At 34.2% G+C, this 19,590-nt stretch overlaps 1 protein-coding gene across 3 annotated transcripts in view; it reads left to right on the forward strand.

The window, feature by feature from the left end:
• The window catches only part of ITGB8 (integrin subunit beta 8), a 71,171-nt gene extending 51,633 nt beyond the window's left edge, over window positions 1–19,538 (forward strand). For 2 of the 3 annotated variants that reach the window (XM_016159566.2, XM_016159570.2), the window contains 7 exons: window positions 1,837–1,926; window positions 5,309–5,443; window positions 7,405–7,810; window positions 10,208–10,433; window positions 11,713–11,819; window positions 14,722–14,885; window positions 14,982–19,538. In XM_016159566.2, coding sequence (XP_016015052.1) covers window positions 1,837–1,926; window positions 5,309–5,443; window positions 7,405–7,810; window positions 10,208–10,433; window positions 11,713–11,819; window positions 14,722–14,885; window positions 14,982–15,104 — 1,251 coding nt within the window. In that variant the 3' untranslated portion in view covers window positions 15,105–19,538. The remainder of the gene's footprint in view (window positions 1–1,836; window positions 1,927–5,308; window positions 5,444–7,404; window positions 7,811–10,207; window positions 10,434–11,712; window positions 11,820–14,721; window positions 14,886–14,981) is intronic. The other variant, XM_016159569.2, reaches the window with a different exon arrangement.
• Window positions 19,539–19,590: the final 52 nt, after the last annotated feature.

Below are 19,590 nucleotides of genomic sequence, written 5' to 3' on the forward strand. Positions count from 1 at the left end.
CATACAATATTACATTAGTTTCAGGTGTACAACATAGTGATTAGATATTTCTACACCTCACGAAGTGATCACCCCAATAACTCTAGTACCCATCTGGCACTATATATATTTATTACAATATTATTGACTATATTCCTTATGCTGTTTTCATTGCTTTTGCCTCCTTTCTCTGCTTTTTATTATTTCTGGATGGTGTTACTGGCTCTAACAGTTTCTCCACGCTCCATTAAAAAATAATTTCCACTGACTTATAAACCATAAAATCAGGCAGACTTATTATTATTGAATTGTGTGCAAAGTAAGAGTTGACAGGTTCTGAACACATGACAAGTTCTATTATGAGTCCTGTATATGCTCTTAGAGTTACCTACTTTGGCTGCCCTGAGACATTTTTATCAATCACCTTCGTCTGACTTGTAACAGCCTCTTAACACATCTCTCAGATCCATCATCCATCTGGCTATTTAAATCACAAGTGTGACCACAGTACTCCCTAGAATAAAATGTTCCTGTAGTTCCCTCTGAGTTAGAGGATCACGCCTTTAATGTGGCATAGGAGATTGTCTGGTCCCTGCTTGCCTCTCTGGTCTCATCACCTGCTATTCTCTGCCTCACACTTGCCCCTCCAGCCATCCTTCTAATTCTTTTGTGCACACCATTCACCAGGCTCTTTCACTCCTTTGTGCCAAGTTTCATACCAACTATGCCTTGAAGTCCTTCTCTCTCATGACTTGCCTAAATCTTACTCGTCGAAAGACACAGTTCCTCCAGGAAACAATTCCTGATAGCCTTCTTCAGCCCTCAGCCCTCAGATGCTTGCTCTCAGCGTTCTTTCTCTTGCTTCATGTGTATGTTGTGTCATTTATGTACCTGTGAGATCCTTAACGGTGGAAACTAGCAGCCTAGCAACTTAGCATCTCCAAAATGGTACACAACAGGTGCTCAACAAACATTAGATAAATGGATTTTTAAAATCTATAAGTGACACATTTTCCCCATTACCTGAGATACCTAGTTGTTAGTGTCTAAATTGTGGCTGACATACAGAAGGGACTTAATACTTCTGAATAATGAAATGAGTGTATAAGTGGATTTCAAGACTTTTCATAATCTGATTCTTTATAGTAAACATGCACCCTTCACTCCAGTCAGACTGGTTTCTTCTCTGTTCTTACTTTATCTAAAATTCAAGTAAACCTTTAAGCCTTTGCTAATTGTTTTTCTTACTAGGAGTACCTACCTAGGGTTTTCTCCATAATTATTCAGTACCATCCATCAAGAACACCTACTCCATGAAGCTTCCACTTGTGACTACAATTTTTTTCTCCAGTTTGGGCTAACAAGTAATGAAGTTCATTCCATGGAACAATTGTTCTGCAAAATGTTTATATGAGAAAAAAAGTTTACAATTAATTGTAGAGAATTGTAGGACTTCTCTAAACCTTTAATTGTAAGCATACATTTTGAGTCTCTAAGTTGAAGAAACTATATGCAGACTTCTCAAACTTACCTGCCTTTTCACATTTAAAATCTCTTGAGACTGTGTTTCTAGGAAGATACTTTGGGAAATGCTGGCCTGTACTTCGATTAAGTTTTTAAGTTAGCTTGTAACTTGTGAATGCGTGCACACTCTTGCACATACACATGCATACACTGCCATTTCAGGTGTATATGCTTTGGGTGCTCTAGTTTTCTTCTTCTTTTTTTTTTTCCTCATATTTTTTGATTCATGTAATGTCACCTTCATTGATAACTACAAGGCTTTTTAATATCTGTTGGTTGCCAAACCATTGCATATGACTGTCATTAAGTAAATGTTACTGGTATATTTTCTAGGACCTTCTACCCCTCTTGCCTGGCACCATTGCTGGCGAAATAGAATCCAAAGCTGCAAACCTCAATAATTTGGTAGTCGAAGCCTATCAGGTATGTATATATTAAACACAATTTTAAAAAATAAACTTGAACCCCCATTTCTGTGCCAAGGTACAAACTAGTACCCTATCATCTTGAAAGGAGTGGTGGAAAGAACATTACATTAGTGATGAAGAACCTAAGTTTAGCTCCAGCTCCACTAATAACTGGCCATCAAACCTTTGGAAAGTCCCTTCAGCTTTCTGTGCCTCACTGTGTCTCACTGACGGTAAACCCAGTTTAGACTACAGGTGATCTAAATTTCCTTCCAAACCGAATGTTCAGTGAGTTGCCAAACCACAGCTATAGAATGTACTTTATTACCTAGAAATTTCATAATTTCCTATGTCACATAGATAAAGTAAGAAATTCACATTGTTATTTAAAGCAGTAACCTGTCAGGAGAAATGAGCTATCTGGAATACAGAAATTACTAAGAAAACTCTGTTTGAGTCTCTTAGATCAATCACTTGATCAGTCAGTCAGTTATTTTAACAGTTTTATAAAGCTAGTTTGATTAAAAGAACACCTTAAGAGATATACTATTTTACTGAGTTCACAGTTGTCTGCTGTCCCCAGTCTGTGAAGAGTGGATGCCAATGCAAAGATTTAAAGAAACATCTGCTCTTTCAACCTAGTCGTTCCTGGAATGAATTCTCTCTTAAGGTGTTGTAATAATAGTGTTACTTTAATGACACGAAGAATCAGTTATTTTCCATACATGATCTCATTTAATCTATGCAACTGACCTTTAAAACATATGTTAATGTTCCCACTGTGTATTCACAGAACCTCAAAGAAGCTAAGCAAATTAACCAAAGGTCAAACAGCTAACAAGCAGAAGCAGCAAAAACAGAGCCTAGGTCTTCCTTAACTTTAGGCCCCATGAGCCTCCTTCAGTCTGATATCACCTGTTTGTTTTCTACATAGTATCCAAAGTTATGCTTTATTCTACCCTGAAGTCATGGACCGTTAATAGTCTCACTTCTCCAAATTTTCTGATTCCCTTCCTGACATAGTAGGGGTGAGTAGCAGAAATGGTAGCCCAAGCAGTGTGAGAAATCTCAGGTTTCTCTTATTTTCTCCATGCAGCAGCATCTGCCTTCAACTCAGATACAAAAGGGAAAGGCAGGAAATAAACACGAGATAGAAAATGAAGGACTCATTTAAATCTTTTTTTTTTTAAGTACTTTAAAATAAACTTGAGATTTTTTTTTTTTGCCAAGGAATTTCTCTATGTCTGAAAATTACATCGAATGAAATAAGGAAGAGCATATTTGATTGTATTTCTTTCTCATTGTTACAAAAGAACATTAGGACTGGGGTAGCTTCCTATCAAGGAAAATCAAATGTGTGTAAAATTCATTCTCATTCCTACTCTGTTCCCAAGAATAATAGAAATAAGGAAGGAGTTTACGGTGTCACAAGCTAACCTAGTTTTTACAGTATGGACCCATTTACTAAACAAGGAATATAATGTGATAGACTTGCTTGTGTGTCAGACTGCACCAATGGAAAGGCAAATGGCAGCATTTGGTTTTATGCTCTTTATTTGCCTAGGATCAGTATGTGATGCCTTAGCTAACTGCAGTTCTGATTAACCTTAAACAATGGAAAAATACTAGTAAATCCAACGAAAACTTACTCTAATCTTCTTAAGTTGAGATCCTGTTATTATTTTATATGTCTATATTTTCAAAATTCTTCTGAAATTTCATGTTGTCCTTACAGTCCAATAGAAACTATTCATAATTTATTGAAAAATTTTTTTTAATTCTAATTTTTCAATTTTTGCACTTCATTTTAAGAATCTTATAAAAGTATATACAAACTTAGTACATGGCAAGTGTGATTACATTTTTGGTTTTATCCTATATATCAGCATTACCATTAGAATTAAAATTATGTAAACATCATAACTCTAATAATAGTAATTTAGCTGAAATTAAGAAATGAAAATGAATGACATGATGAAAAAGGAACTGTATATCACAAAAAATAGATTCTGCCTCTGTACCTGTTAGATTTTAAAAGGGAAGCTTAAGAGCCCAAAATTGGACAAAATTTTAGATATTTGTCTTCATGCCCTGCTTGATAAAACGTTGTTATAATTAGCTCACAGTTTTAAGAGAAGCAGAATTTCAGGAGGGCAAATTTATTATAATAGGAACTTCCTTCTGATATGTTAACCCATCATCATAACAACACCATTTGTATATCAAAAGTTTCTATTGGTTTGCCAAAGTTGTTCAGTTAAGTGATTACAATGTATGAGCTCTTTGGGCAATAAAAAATATAGCTGACATGGTCTTGCCTGATCCAAACAGAATTTACTAATTTGAGGAAGTATCTTAATTTAAATATTTACTACCATAATTCCATGATCAATCATTAATTAGTCAGCGCACATCTCTTTATTGATTATACAGCTGAAGAAGAAAAATTACTCAAGTAAAGAATTAGGAGCCATTTGAAGTTTTCTTCTTCATACCCTACTACTGAACTCTCTTTCCTTAGGTACTTACTTCATCTTTTCCCTTACTTTGTATACAAGCATATCTTAAGGATCTTTCCATGTGGTAGACTCTGTATTTTATGAGATGAAATACCCGCAGATCTATAGCATATATTTAATGCAGCCAGAACTTTTGAAACCTAAAGATTATGATGGAAGGAATTAGTGTATGCTTGATACATGATGGGCATTACACAGATTTGTTTTAAATGATTGAATAAATGAATAGTTTTCTGCTCAGTAACGGCTCTATTTCAATAGTACGAATTAGAACAAGCTAGAATTGCTTGATTGGCACAGCAATTCTAAGCTATACTTGGAGAATATAACTGGCAGATAATTCTTATGCTTATAGGATAGAAATGGCCTCCCAAAAATTTACCTTTCAATTCTTTATCAATAATGCATTTTAGCTTTCATGATAGTCTACAGTGCTTGAAACCGAAATGTTTCTCTAATAGCTATAAATGTCAGACGCATGTTATAGATTTTAAACTGTCAAGATTGACCCTCTGTGGTGACATATGTATTTTCAACATTTTATTTAAATTTTTATCACAAAATATGAATATGATTGGATTAAAAATGACTGTTTTTATAACAGGACGAGTGAGATTTATCTTTGAAGTAAGTGATCAAAATGCACAGTCATGGAAATATGTGAAAAAATAGAGCAATTTAAATGAAGATAGTCTAATCTTTCCATATTTATTATGTATTTCAAATATAACTGGGTCATTATGTAGAAACAGTGTTTTTATTCATCTTTTATAGAGACTCTTTGATTTAGTTAAATCTAGAATGATTTAATAAGCATGACTGTTTAGCTGCTTACATTTGAAACTGCTATAGTATACAATTAAAAAATTGTCTCTGCAGAAACTAATATCAGAAGTGAAAGTTCAGGTGGAAAACCAGGTAAAAGGCATCTACTTAAACATCACCGCCATCTGTCCAAATGGGACCAGAAAGCTAGGCACAGATGGATGCGGAAACGTGACAAGCAATGATGAAGTACGTGGGTGTGCTTTTCCCCATTTAAAATAAACTAATTGTTTGGCATGCTTTCTCACAGAAAATGAAACTATCCTAAAAAACTTTACTTTCTACTGACTCCAAGGATCTTATTTATACTTTAAAGTAACTTTATTATCTCTTTGCAAAGTTCCTACTTGTTTTAACTTCATTGACTGTTCTTTCAAACTCTTGAGTTAAAATAAATAAATATATATTATAATAAATACTTTTTCAATGATAATAACTTTAAACTTAGGTGTCACAGCCATTATATATTAGGAAATCACATCTCCTCAAACAAGTACCTTTTGGTTTTAAATCTGAAAATGCTCAGAGTAATATGAAAATTAATAAGCCACAGAAAAGAAGGGGAATGATGGAGCAGCTGATAAAGACTAAGAATTCCATAATCTTTCACTTTGTGATTGTCCCAATATACTCATCATGATGATCTCATCATGAGGAGGCAGGGAAATTTGTTAAGATCAATAAAAAGGCAGTATCATCATGTAACTAAAAAGGAATGAAATGTGGAAGAGGCCCCAGTTATAGTAGTGTCAGGAAACAGAACAATGGGAGATACGGATTCATTCTCCCAGGACTGGCACAATAGAGGTAAAAACAAAGAAATATGCATTTAAAGGGAATTCTTGTTGGATGAAGTGATTTTCAGTGAGTCATTTACCTCTTGGAGCATCAGCTGCCCCGTTTTTAAATGAATAGCTTGGACTGGAAGACTTCTAATCCCTTTTCCTTCCATCTTTAAGAGTCTATGATATTGTTTTAATGTCATGCTACAGAGAAAAAGAAAGTTATTGAAACAGATAAAAAGTTCTAAGATTCTAAGATTGAATACAAGAGAATCTTACTTTCTCTTTAGTTTGAGGAGATTTTTCTATCTTGATAAGTTCAGAATCTTCAGGCCGTATAGTTGCTCTAACAAGATATATATTTGAAATTAATTATTGCTAGGTTCTAGTTTTGTAGGCTCCTCCAAATCATTCCTTGGATTTTGTTCAAAAGACATTATATTCCAGTTTACAAAATATATATTGATTTCTATTAAACATAGAAAAAACTTTGTTTTAACAAAAGGTAACACTGTTACTTTCTAAGAGTTACCTTCTTAGAAATAGTTCATTCTTTCAAAATCGGTTTTGACAGAATGTTTTTCCCTATTTCTTACTTTTTTTTCTTTTCTTTGTCTAAATTCTGTTATTCCTCTCACTTTCAACAAGCATTATAAACAGGTTAATTCTCAGGAAGAGTCATATGACTTCTTGATTATATAAAACCTGAGTTTTGCTCTATTATAAATAGTGGCAGTGTTCATATTATCCTACATGTCTGTTAATCCTTAACATCCTTAACATTTTTAAAATTCTTAAGATAAAAAACATTTCAAGTACAATGCCAATTGCATTGATTTTAATATTATGATACTAATTCTAATTTCTAATGCATATATAATATATAGCCTAAATATAGATCTTTCCTATCATTACACGTGTATGTACATATGTGTATATATGTGTATATATATATGCATATATGTGTGTATTTATGTATGTATATATGTATATACATACACATACAAATATAAATATATTTGTGCTAGGCTCTTTGGGATGGATATAGCCATATATATACATATATATTATATATCAATTCACATATATACCTATATATGTATGTATCAGAAATGGAATGGACATTTTAAATAGTCTTGAAACTGTCCATTTAATGATGCAATAAAGGCAAGTAGCAGTCATTGCATCTTTTAACTGTCCAGTTTATATTAGGAAATAAATGAAATTAAAAAGGGATATTACATCTACATATGAAAGAGTGTGTGTGTAATTTATAAATATTACTTTCTATAAGATGGCATATTATTGATTCAAAATAATCAAGACGTATAAATATATCTTCTTCCCCTCCCTTTGCCCCAAATTTAGGTTCTTTTCAATGTAACAGTTACAATGAGAAAATGTGATGTCACAGGAGGAAAAAGCTATGCAATAATCAAACCTATTGGTTTCAATGAAACCACTAAAATTCATATACACAGAAACTGCAGCTGTCAGTGTGATGACAGCAGAGGACCTAAAAGAAAGTGCATAGATGAAAATTTTCTCGATTCCAAGTGTTTCCAGTGCGATGAGAATAAATGTCATTTTGATGAAGATCAATTTCCTTCTGAAAGTTGCAAGTCACACAAGGATCAACCTGTTTGCAGCGGTCGAGGAGTTTGTATTTGCGGGAAATGTTTGTGTCACAAAATTAAGCTTGGAAAAGTATATGGAAAATACTGTGAAAAGGATGACTTTTCTTGTCCATATCACCATGGAAATCTGTGTGCTGGTGAGTATAAATATCTACATGCAGTTTTTACTAGATACTATTAAATTAGCATATATGTTAAAGTATCTTTAAATCACATCTTTATAATTACTAACCCTGAATCTGAATTTAATATTCAAAGTTTCAGTCTGTGAAATTTGGGCATGGCAACAGATTTATACTACATGATTCTGATATTTACATTTTAAATCATTTTGTACAGTAAATACTTAAAAATAAAAAATTGTTATTCTCAAGAATGCCTCAACCTTGTAAAGATATAATATACCAGAAAAAGAAATTACTGATGATGTCCAACAGGTTTTCTAAGATCAGGGTATTCTTCTAGAAGGATCTGATTCATTCTCATAAATGGTCACTTCCTCCAGCTTCCTCAGAGGATAGTGAGCTATAAAAATATTTTTTTCATTCACTAGAGAATTCTTAATGCATTATTACAGATGGCATTGTAAATTTGTAGTGATTTAAACTTTACCAGTTTATTTTTGGAAAATCAGCAACAGAATCGTCAAAGGACAACATTCTTAAAGAAAATGTTGGTTTATAAGTAATCTAGAAGATTATTCCCAGAGGCCACGCACAGATCAAATTTTAAAATGAAATCATTTGAAACAAAAATATCAAAAGTATTTTTTGGCTAATTCAATTTACTGCCACCTAGAGGTTAGGTTCCAGGAAATCTATATAGCATTTTAAAAATTAATACAAATTATTATTTTCAAAGGGATTGAGTTTTCTGTGACAGTGTGCTAAATCCACTTACTGTTAAACCAACTTTTTAGTGTTTGCATTTTGGTAAGCAAATGTTAATTAGATTATTGATGAACTGAAATAGTTCATCGTCATAAGCATACAGAAAGTAAGATATTTATACAAAATGAATTCTTGTGTAAGCTAAAAAATTGCCCTATATCATAAAAATATGTGATGGCAAATTGCCTTCTTATTCTATTATATATCAAAAATATTTTATATTCCAAACATTTATTCATCTCTACCTGGTATCATGGGTAGATTAGATTATAGATGACTTTAGAACAAACCATTAATTATCTGTTAATTTTTTAGAGCTAATCCTGTTTGGGACAAGAAGAGAAAGATTTCTGAGATCATTTCCCTTAGTTGTCAATCTCTCAAAGAATTTGAAATAAATTGAGATTCCCAGTCTCTGTTTATAGTAAAATATCAAAAATCAATGTACTGGGTCTTCTATATGACAATATTACTGATGCTGATGCATGGACAGTTGAGAATCTGCTTTAAATTATTTGTGTATAACTTGCAAGTGCAGACCATAGGCTGACAATCACTTTCTTCACTAGTCTCATTTGAGAATAAAAACACATGTTCACAAGTCAGTTGGCTGGGGTTAGTCATGAAGCTTATTTGTGGGGAACAGGGTCTGGCAGGTGTTTGTCTGGCCTGGACTTCATTAGTTTTACATTTAGCAAAATGAGCTGACCTAACAGTGGACTCTATGGAACAGTTACCCTATGAGGTGCTTTACAATAAAGGGAGAGAAGGAGGAAGCCAGAGAAGGAAGGGGAGGAGGGAAGGTAGGAGGGAAAAGTCTGTTGTTGAATAAGTTTGAGAAACACTATATAATCCTCTAAAATGTACTCCCTCTTGAAGATTTCTAGTTCACATTAGCATATTAAGTTTTAGATACTTCTGCAGTCTAAAATCCATTTAGCTATATATATAACCAGTGTTTTTCCTCAACTTATTTGTCTGCATAGATGTCCCCAACGCTGACACACACACATCTACTGCCTTGCTTTCTGTCTTGCTTTTTCCCCTTACTAATAATAGCCCACAGCATACTTTTGACATGCCCTGCCAATCTGCTAACTAATGTCCTGAAGATGTGAAAGGATTAGTTCAGCTTCCCTGGAGATCTTATATTTAAACATGGCACTAGCGGAACCGAAGCACTAGAAGGGTTGCCTCGTGGACCTTCAAAGTTATCCCAGGCCCTTGGCAATAACAAGAAACAAAGAGTATAAATTATGGAAGCTATTAATCAAATACTAGTTTTCTGAATATCAAGTCAGGCAATTAGCATTACTTCCACCTTTGTAGTTTCTTTATATTTGTGTTTTTAATTTAAACCAATGTACAGTGAGGTTCAAGTAGTTGGGCAGCCACTGAAGGAAGGACAGGCTTCACAACTGACAGCACAATACATTAGCATCAGGAGATTATCTACAATCGAACAGCTTTGCAAACAGACACTCCTATGTCCTGGCACTGTCAGACAAATAGAAAATGATGCTGTTTCCATTGCATTTGACCGGCAGTGTGTTTCCACGGAGATGGGAGGGGAATTCATGTTTGGAAACGCTTCACAAAGTCAGTGGCCCCAATAACTTAGGTCCTGGGGTGTCTTTATTGCAGGGCACGGAGAGTGTGAAGCAGGCAGATGCCAGTGCTTCAGTGGCTGGGAAGGCGATCGGTGCCAGTGCCCATCAACATCAGCCCAGCACTGTATCAATCCAAAGGGCCAGGTGTGTAGTGGAAGAGGCACATGTGTATGTGGCAGGTGTGAGTGCACCGATCCCAGGAGCATAGGCCGCTTCTGTGAACACTGCCCCACGTGTCACACAGCCTGCAATGAAAACTGGTATGTGTTCCCTGACTCCAAACATACATAAAGCAGACCTTCATTATAGCTATGTTTGTCCTTTTTTATTCTGCCTTTCTTAATCTTAGAAGTTGCTGGATCTTCTCCTCAGGTAAACTATTATCATCATGCTAAAAAATAAATGAATGGGGGATTTAGGAATTATAAGACTTAGATTCCAAACTTTGGCCACTAGATATCTGTGGAAGTATCTGAATTTATCTAAGCATTCACGGCCTTATCTTTTTTCAATTAGGTTTTTTTTTTTTTAAAGAATAATATTCAATGTTCAAAGTTTATTGGGCTTTTCCCAGCTTCTTGGAGATATAACTTCATGCAGTTTTATTATGTACAATGTGATGCTTTAGGGGCTGCCAGCTTCCCAGCTTACTACTAATTAAGTGTTCGATGTAGGGTGAGTTGTTGAAATTCTCTGTGCCTCGGTTTCCTGATACTAAAAGTGAGGATAATAATAGTGTCTTGCTATAGTTCTGTGAAAAAAATTAACTTAGATGATTCATGTAAAAAAAAAAACAAACTTTGTACTTGGTACACAGTAATCATAGAATAAATATTAGCTATTGTCATTGTTTTATTTTTATTAAGGATAAAGAATGATGGTGGTTATGAAGCACTGTAGAAATGATGGATAATAAATGAAAGGTAATATGTTAAATGAAGGTAGCATCATTGTTTTGTGCCAATAATTAATTTTCCAAAAATAGTCTGAGTCCTGTTCAAAGACCACTACTTTAAACACCGCTATGCATTCCAATTTGTTTTATTCAAACTCTTAAGACGTTCACTTTTTTGGATTGGTAGCTCAAGTAAAATTTTTTAAACTATGCATAGTAATTTATGTAACTATCTTGGAAATGCAGTACTTAAACATGATGGAGTTACTTCTAATGAACCCAACCAAAATTTGAACTGTGTATTCATTGCTAAACTTTTCCAGTAGTGTCTTGATATTCATCTTCTAAAACATCTATGCTAGTTGTATGTGTATAAGAGTATTTTATTCATTTCCTAGAGATTTTCTTCTCAAGATAAAGAAAATCATAATTTTTATTTTATACATTATTAAACTACTTTAAGTGGTTAGAAAGTAACTTTGCCATGGTACTAAATTCAGTCAAGATCATAATTAAGTGTCATAGCTTTCTTTCCCAGTTTTACAAGGCTGCTGTCCTAAAGCAATACTCTATTTCTTATAGAAAATACTACAGGCTACAATCTTATTAGAGTTATGTGTTTTCACTTCTGTTTCCCCTTACAGGAATTGTGTGCAATGCCTTCACCCTCACAATCTGTCTCAAGCTATACTTGATCGGTGCAAAACCTCATGTACTTTCATGGAACAGCATTATGCGGACCAAACATCAGGTAAACCAAAGTTTAATAATCAGAGCACTGAAAAAATATCTGTAGAGAATCATGTTTCCGCGAAGGGCCCATAATTGACATCCTAAAGAATGGACTAACTGCTTCAATGTTTTCAATTTCCCAGAGATAGTACTCCATAAAACCAGCTGAGTATGTTTGCTAGGCTTTGGCTGAATTGTTAGAGCTCCCATCTCAGCTAAATTCCTATGCTGTGCATCTCCATGGAAGTACAACAAACAGATTTTCTAGTGGCCTCAGTGAGCCAAGAATAGGAGTTTCCTATAGAGAGTCCATTTCACTTTTAGGAATAAGATCTATGGAACCATAATTACCATTCATAACACAAACCTGCTTCCAGTTATAACCTTCCTCATGTCAAACCAACTTTTACTTTCATGTTTCCGGCGAAGGCAAAATATTCTAAGTAAAAATGGTCTGCTTTTGCAAAATGCATAGCTTCAAAAGGCTGAAAGATTATAAAGCTGGCAAAATGGAAAGATGGCACAATGAAGAATTTGGCTTAAGACATGTTTCTTGACACTAGTAAATAAGAAATATCACCCCTCTTACCATATTTCCCTGAGCCTCAGTTTCCTCAACTGTAAAATGGAGACAATACCAATATCGGAGTTGTATAAAATAAATGAGACAGTGTATATGAAAGAAGTACGTAATTTTAAAGATACCATATAAATGAGACAACCATGTGAAAGCTGTGTTCAAAGATCATTTTTGAACAAAAGTTCATTAGAATCCAATAGCCAGCAACCTGCTTCACTCATGTGTAAGGTGTTAAGTCATACATGAATTAGAAATTAAATTTGAAATTGTCTTCAGCAAAAACATTCGTACTGCTATTATCTAGCCTCTCTTCCAACCTGTAAGAATAATTCCAGCTCTTAGAGAGAGTGCACAGAAAAATAAACTTTCTCCAGAGTTGTATTTCCTTCTTCTCTCACATCCACACTGATCTTAGTCCTTAATGAATTTGGCTCCAAAAACAGCCCATGTGCTGCCAGCTGGGGCTGCAGCAATCACTCCAGAAAGCCAAGTGCCTTTTCTAATAAATAGAGCCCTTACTGTCAACATGTCATTTATTATGTTAAGTAAACAAACCTACTGTGACCTAAGTGTTATTACAAAAAGTATTCCATTAAAGCTCCTTAGGAAAAGCCCCAGTTTGACCTAAACTATGAAGATGGTCATGGCCAGGGCTTAATGTTTGGCTATCCAAAATGACATTTAAAAATGCATGCAGATTTGAGCCCTGAAAATGGCCTCTATCCTAACCCATTAGAAATATTTGTAAAATATATCAGTAGCGAGGGGACTCCCCACCCCTTCGCAACTATTGTGCAAAAAGAGGAAAAGGGCATTTGTTAGCCACCTCTATTATCTGTCCACTCAATCACACTTAAAGGGTGTTCTTTGGTCTTTCTGGCTGAGCTTCTACTAGGCGAGAAGCCAGTAAGTGGGATCAAGCCATGTGCCCCTATAAGGATCTGCCTTAGCTGACTGAGTAGTTCTAAGTCAGCCAAGGGAAATAACAGTCTGTCAAGATGAAAAGCATGCATGTCACAAACCTAGGGTCAATGTGGAAGGCTCCAAGGACATCGCTTTGAATAGAGAATCTTGGAATCTCTGTGTGTGAGACCTGTAATGAGGGGAAATTTGTATTTATGTTTAGTGCTTCTATTCTAATTAGTATTCCTCCAGCCTCCCTTTAACCTTTATTTCAAGCAACCTTATCATTGACCAAAACAAAACTGGGCTTTAAGTCTTCTCCCTTGGAGAGGAGCTCTTGCCTTTATTTGTTCCTGAGTTCCTGGCTTATTCAAGAGCATGCTTGGTCATCCCTGGGAATTCAGACACAAATCACCCATAATTGGGTGAGTGCTTTTTTAAGCCTTGGCAAGTCCTCTCCCAAAGGGGGCCCTCAGGGAGACCTTCAGGCATTTAGGTGAAGTCTCCAAAATCTGGCGAACACATGCCTCTTTAGGCCAGGAGGTAATTTTGTGAGTCTGGGGCAGCTGGTGAGTTCTATGGAACAGTTGCATATTGTGCAATCATTTTCTTCTTGGATTTGGGTAATACCTCTGGCAGCCACAGCCTAGTGTGCCCCTCTTCTTAAGGCAGCATATCATTTCCAGCTAGCAATTATTTAATCTTGAAAAAATACACAGTGGAATTTTTAGAAACAAAATTGGATAATTTGGTTAACAGAGAAGTAAAAAGTAAATTAATAAAAATTGAGGAAAGAGATTTGTGTATTGTCATGAATTGGACATTCCCATTTCCTAGAGAAGATATGTGTAATGATCATGAAAAGTTACACTGCAGTTTCAAAGGAAATATGTATTCATCTATTACAGTTGCACTGAGTTTAGCTTCTGTGGATGTTTACTTTATTTTCCATTACTGATGTGCAGCAAATGAAGAGGAAACATAACAAGAGAAATATAAGCTAATGAGTAGAGCTGTTAAATAATTTTTTAAATCCTGTTTTCCACTAGTAATCAAGTGTACATACCACAAAAACTAACTCCCTCATTCTCCCTCCCGCCCTCCATCACGGATAAAATTATATTTGGTTAAGGGGTGTGGACATATTCCAGTTAATACGACTAACAAATCAAGCTGCAAAGAAATACATTTACTAAATACCTTAATTGTGGCTATTCTCCAAAGGAGAGTTTTAATGAAAATATTTTAATAATAAATGTGTAATAAAAATTAGAGTTTATTCTTTGAATCAACAGTAATGGCACTCTTCTGCTTTAAAACTATAGATATGCAAATATCTCTAGTCCTGTTAATTAAGATGGTAAATACTGTTTACTTTGAAATCCTTTGATTTACTCATTCTAGTTTTTAATCCATTTATTTATTTGCTTCATTACAGAATGTTTCTCTACCCCAAGCTACTTGAGGATATTTTTCATCATTTTCATAGTTACATTCTTGATTGGGTTGCTTAAAGTCCTTATCATTAGACAGGTGATATTACAATGGAATAGTAATAAAATAAAGTCCTCAGCTGATTACAGGGTGTCGGCCTCAAAAAAGGTCAGTGAATTCCTAAAAAGAATTACTATCAGTATGCCATTGTCTACTTCCAATATTTAGGTCCTTAATTAATGATGATATTTCTTCTCCATCAAGGACAAGTTGATTCTGCAAAGTGTTTGCACAAGAGCAGTAACCTACCGACGTGAGAAACCTGAAGAAATAAAAATGGATATCGGCAAATTAAATGCTCACGAAACTTTCAGGTGCAACTTCTAAAAAGATAAAAAGTACTTTACGAGAAACTGGATTTTTAATAATTGCTCCTAAAAATTATAATTTTAGAAGTCACAGGAGGAGACAGATTGTTCTAGATCATGCCAGTTGCTGGTTGTCCACTCGAATGAAGACTGACGAGCATCCTCATCATCATGTGACTCACATCGCTGCTGAATTTTTCAGAGAAAAATGTGTCTTACTACTGTTTGAGACTAGTGTCATTGTAGCACTTTACTGTAATATATAACTTATTTAGATCAGCATAGAATGTAGTTCATCTGAAGAGCACTGATTACACTTTACAGGTACCTGCCATTCCTATGCTTCCCAGAGAGACACAATGCTGTGAGATAGTTTTGGCATTGTGTCTCTACAGGGTACAGTAATCCCTGCATGAAACATGCAAAAGGAAAAAAACAATAAGGCAGTTCTACTAATGTTGACAAACACTTCAACAATTGGCAGTGAATTGTCAAGAACAGGCAGATGAATAAATGGGTAGTGTTTCACTCATTCAAGAGGTGGATGGATAAAATCTTAATCTTGAGGGATATTGCTTTTGAAACTGTAGTTTTATGCATGTGTTTGTTTTCTTTTTACAAGATGGATACTAATGCCAATATTCTCTCCACTTTGCCTTTATATTTTGGTTTTCTTTCTTACAGGATAAGTTTATATATGTCACAGATGACTGGATTAAATAAGTGCTAAGTTACTACTGCCATAAAAACCTAATAATACAATGTCACTTTATTAGAATTCTGGTTTTAAAAGCTGAATGTTTAATAAGGAACACTGTAAAGTAACATCGAAATTTGAATAACTTCATTGTTTGCAGATGTGGAGTTTTATATCTTCTTACCTGGTAAACTGGATGGACTATTTCACCATTTCATCTATCTAACCATCACATTAAAATTCACAAGATATTTAGAAACTCTGCCTCAAGCAAAGTACCACACCTTTGAATGCATTTTCTCATATTTAATCCAAGTAGATATTAGCATTTTTCAAATTGAAAGCTATACGAAGCTATATTATTTTTGCCCTTCAATGAAGCCTAAGGACATACATTCCCTACATCACCTCAACCCCACTCTCCAGAATTCTAAAAGTATGTAATTGGAGGATAGACAATACCTTGAAATAAGCTAATTCACCCATTGAGTTAGTCAAGGAACCACAGCTTAGAAAGTTCAAATAATTTCTCAGAAAACATCTCATGATTAAGTGGCAGCATTCAAAGAGAACTTCTGTCTTAATGACAGGCTAGTGTTCATTGCACGATATCATGCTACCTCTTGAGTTTTTAAAATATCCAATTGGCAAGTATTTTTAAATGTGATTTACTGAAGTCTTAAGTATATGGGCATGAGAAAATTTAAAGGCAAGGCAGAAAAGAGTAATTCAAACTGAACGGGCCATGAACGTCTTCCAATTTTTCCTGCTAATAGGGTCTAAGAGCTAACTACAGGGACATCCATTCATGCCTTAGCCTGCGTGAACAGCACCCCCCAGAATTTAGCAAGTACTCAGCCCAAGAGATTGATAGCTTTTATCTCCCTCAAGGGAAACTTCTTCACAATTACCATATCCCAACAGATTTACTCAGTCTGATTTTACTGGCTAGACGTCCAACAGTCCTCTGTGCAGTACAGAGCCTTGCCTATGACAACCACGTCTTTGCAGTCTTCCAGCACCTGAGTTAATCAAAGTGCTAGATGTGTGCATTTCAATGAAGACCAACCCTCACACCATATTCTACCCTAAAGAGCATTTAAAAACATATAATATGTTAATCTGGAGCCAACAAACACAGCACCTCTGTTAGCCATCCCCTAAAGCCAAGCAATTATGACCCTTAAGTTGAACTGTATTTCCTTCCCCAAATGAGACTGGGGACATTGACATAATTCAGTACTGTGACTCACTTATGTAAGATACCCTTGATCACCAAGGATAACGTGAAAATCATATTTTGCACCCTGCCTGTCTCACATAGCATACGTTTTAAAAGGAAAATAAATGGATACCTGAGAGCCCCCCAAAAAAGAAAAGTGGAAAAAATCCATTTACTAAAACACTGACAATTTAAAAAAATGAACATTATGATGTTCATCAACTAATTTTCACGTGGCATGAATTAACCAAAAGAGCATAATAAAATGAACCCCTTAAAAATCCAGGATTTATATTTTTCCACTCTCCCTAATTTGCACTAATTTATAACAGACCAGGGCTGTTATCATAGGAAGGAACGGACTTCCTGATAGGCACTTCAATGCTAGATGGTGACTCGTTATGTTTGTGATGTCTTGTGCTTTCTTTTTGTACTTAGAGATCTAATTCTTAAAGATTTTAGACCTTACGTTTTACTTGAATAATTGATATTTTCCTGTATAATGGTTTGTGAGAAGAGAATTAATATTTGACTAGTTAGAATTAATTAAAAGGTAAGGGAAAACAGGGTATTCTCAGATTAAATAATATTTGTAAATAGAGCTTATTTTCAACTAATATGACCACAAGAGCCTTTTGAGATTCACTAATATTAAACTCAAGTAATGAAATTTTAAATGGTTAACAAAGTTAAGAACTTGAACACTTTTGGTACGACAGCATTTCTGTGCCCTGAAGTATGTAATGATTTAGAAATGTGCCATATATACACTACAATATAACTTCTGCATGTTATTTCTCTTGGGACATACTTATACTGCAGTGTACATGGATTTATAAGCATTTGATATCTTGTTGAAAATTAATATTTATGAAGTTATAGATAGTCTCTGCAAGATTAAAAAATTCACTAAAAAATCGGATTATGCCGTAGCTTTGGTTAATAAAGATTTTTTTTAAATCTAAAGTTAGAATAGATTTCTCATAGGGAAATTTTCCAAAACTCAACATTAAAATTAGTGTATACATCAGATGTGATACTTCACTAAAGAATAAATTCCAAATATTTTTAATATATACTTAATCTCCATTGAAGATATTCTTATGTATGACAATAAGCATCCATGAGACATTGAAATATTTTTATGATGAACCATGAAAATTTTTGTCCAAAGAATTATATTCCTCCAGGTACCTGGTATAGCAAAGTAGACTCAATGGCTTTTACTTTCTTTACTTCTGTTTTTTACACTTTTTCCTAAGGGATTGCCCTAAAATGTCAAACTCAATAAGCCTAATTGTGAAAAATAATCTAACGTAATGCTACAATGAAGTTCTTCATTTCCAAACATCATTTAATGATTTTTAAAACTCATTTGAATCTATATACCTGAACATAGACCACTTAAAAACTAAGAATTCAAAATTTTCACAACTGTTAGAGATCCTTTCAGTTTTCAAAGATTTGAGATCTACACATTTTAATAAAAGTTTCAAGTGACATATAGCTATTTGGGAGGTCAAGCATAAGCATATTGTATTTTTATTTACTTTTAACATTTAATGTATGACTATCCTTATCGATATTGACTTTAAGAACTCCATTTCATGCAATGCAAAATGAAATATATTTTCAAATAAATATAGAACTAGCATGCCTTCAGATCACTTCTCTTTTCTAATTCCTCTATGGAAAAATTTATTATGGGTAACTGATTATACATTTTCATATTACCTTGATTTTTCAATATAACATCTCAAATTGAGATGTATCTTGCAATTGTTGGCATGTTAGATCCAGTGTTGAAAGTTGTGCTTGAATAAATATTACACTAATTCATTTTTAACTAAATATTTATGGGTATAGGGACATTCCTTCCTTACGTATATCTGAGAATTCATTTATGATAACATATGAGCCAGTTTTCAGTACAACTGAATCACATACAACTCACCACAGAGCCTGACTGTCTGATTATGAACTCAGATCCTGCAGACCTTTAGGTTATAAAAGCTTTTTCAGCCTTCTGTTTATACTTTATGCTCACTTAAAACCCTCATTTAAGTGACAAGAATGAGTAGGTTTCTCCCAGTTTTGTTAACAAATTTTTATTCTTCCTATTCCCTTGTAAAGAGTACATTTATGTCATCATCTCACTTTTAAACAGAATTAACTGGAAGAATATCACATGAAACCATCATAATTAGATTTTGCAGCATCTTGTATGTCTTATGTCAATGACAAGAGAAAGGTATGTTACAACCAATCAGTGCTGTAGGAAAAAACTTTCCCTTTGAGTCCTATTTTTTTATTCTTCTTTAACATTTCTGGTTCTTTTGATTTTTTATTTGGCTCTGATAAACTTACCTTCAAGCCTATGTAATGACTGTCATGAAACTGCATATTTAAATTATTTGATTTATATTAAACAATTGTTCAGCTATCTGGGCAGCTGTTAATGAAATACCTGAGAGTAACAACACTACTCTTTTATCTACCTGAAATACTTTCCTCCATAAAATTTATCTTCGTAAGCTAACTCTATTAATCATGTTTCTAACCTCTATAACCTACTTCAGTTAAAGT

This window comes from Rousettus aegyptiacus, unplaced genomic scaffold (assembly GCF_014176215.1).
Source record: "Rousettus aegyptiacus isolate mRouAeg1 unplaced genomic scaffold, mRouAeg1.p scaffold_m13_p_13, whole genome shotgun sequence".
NCBI lineage: Eukaryota > Metazoa > Chordata > Mammalia > Chiroptera > Pteropodidae > Rousettus > Rousettus aegyptiacus.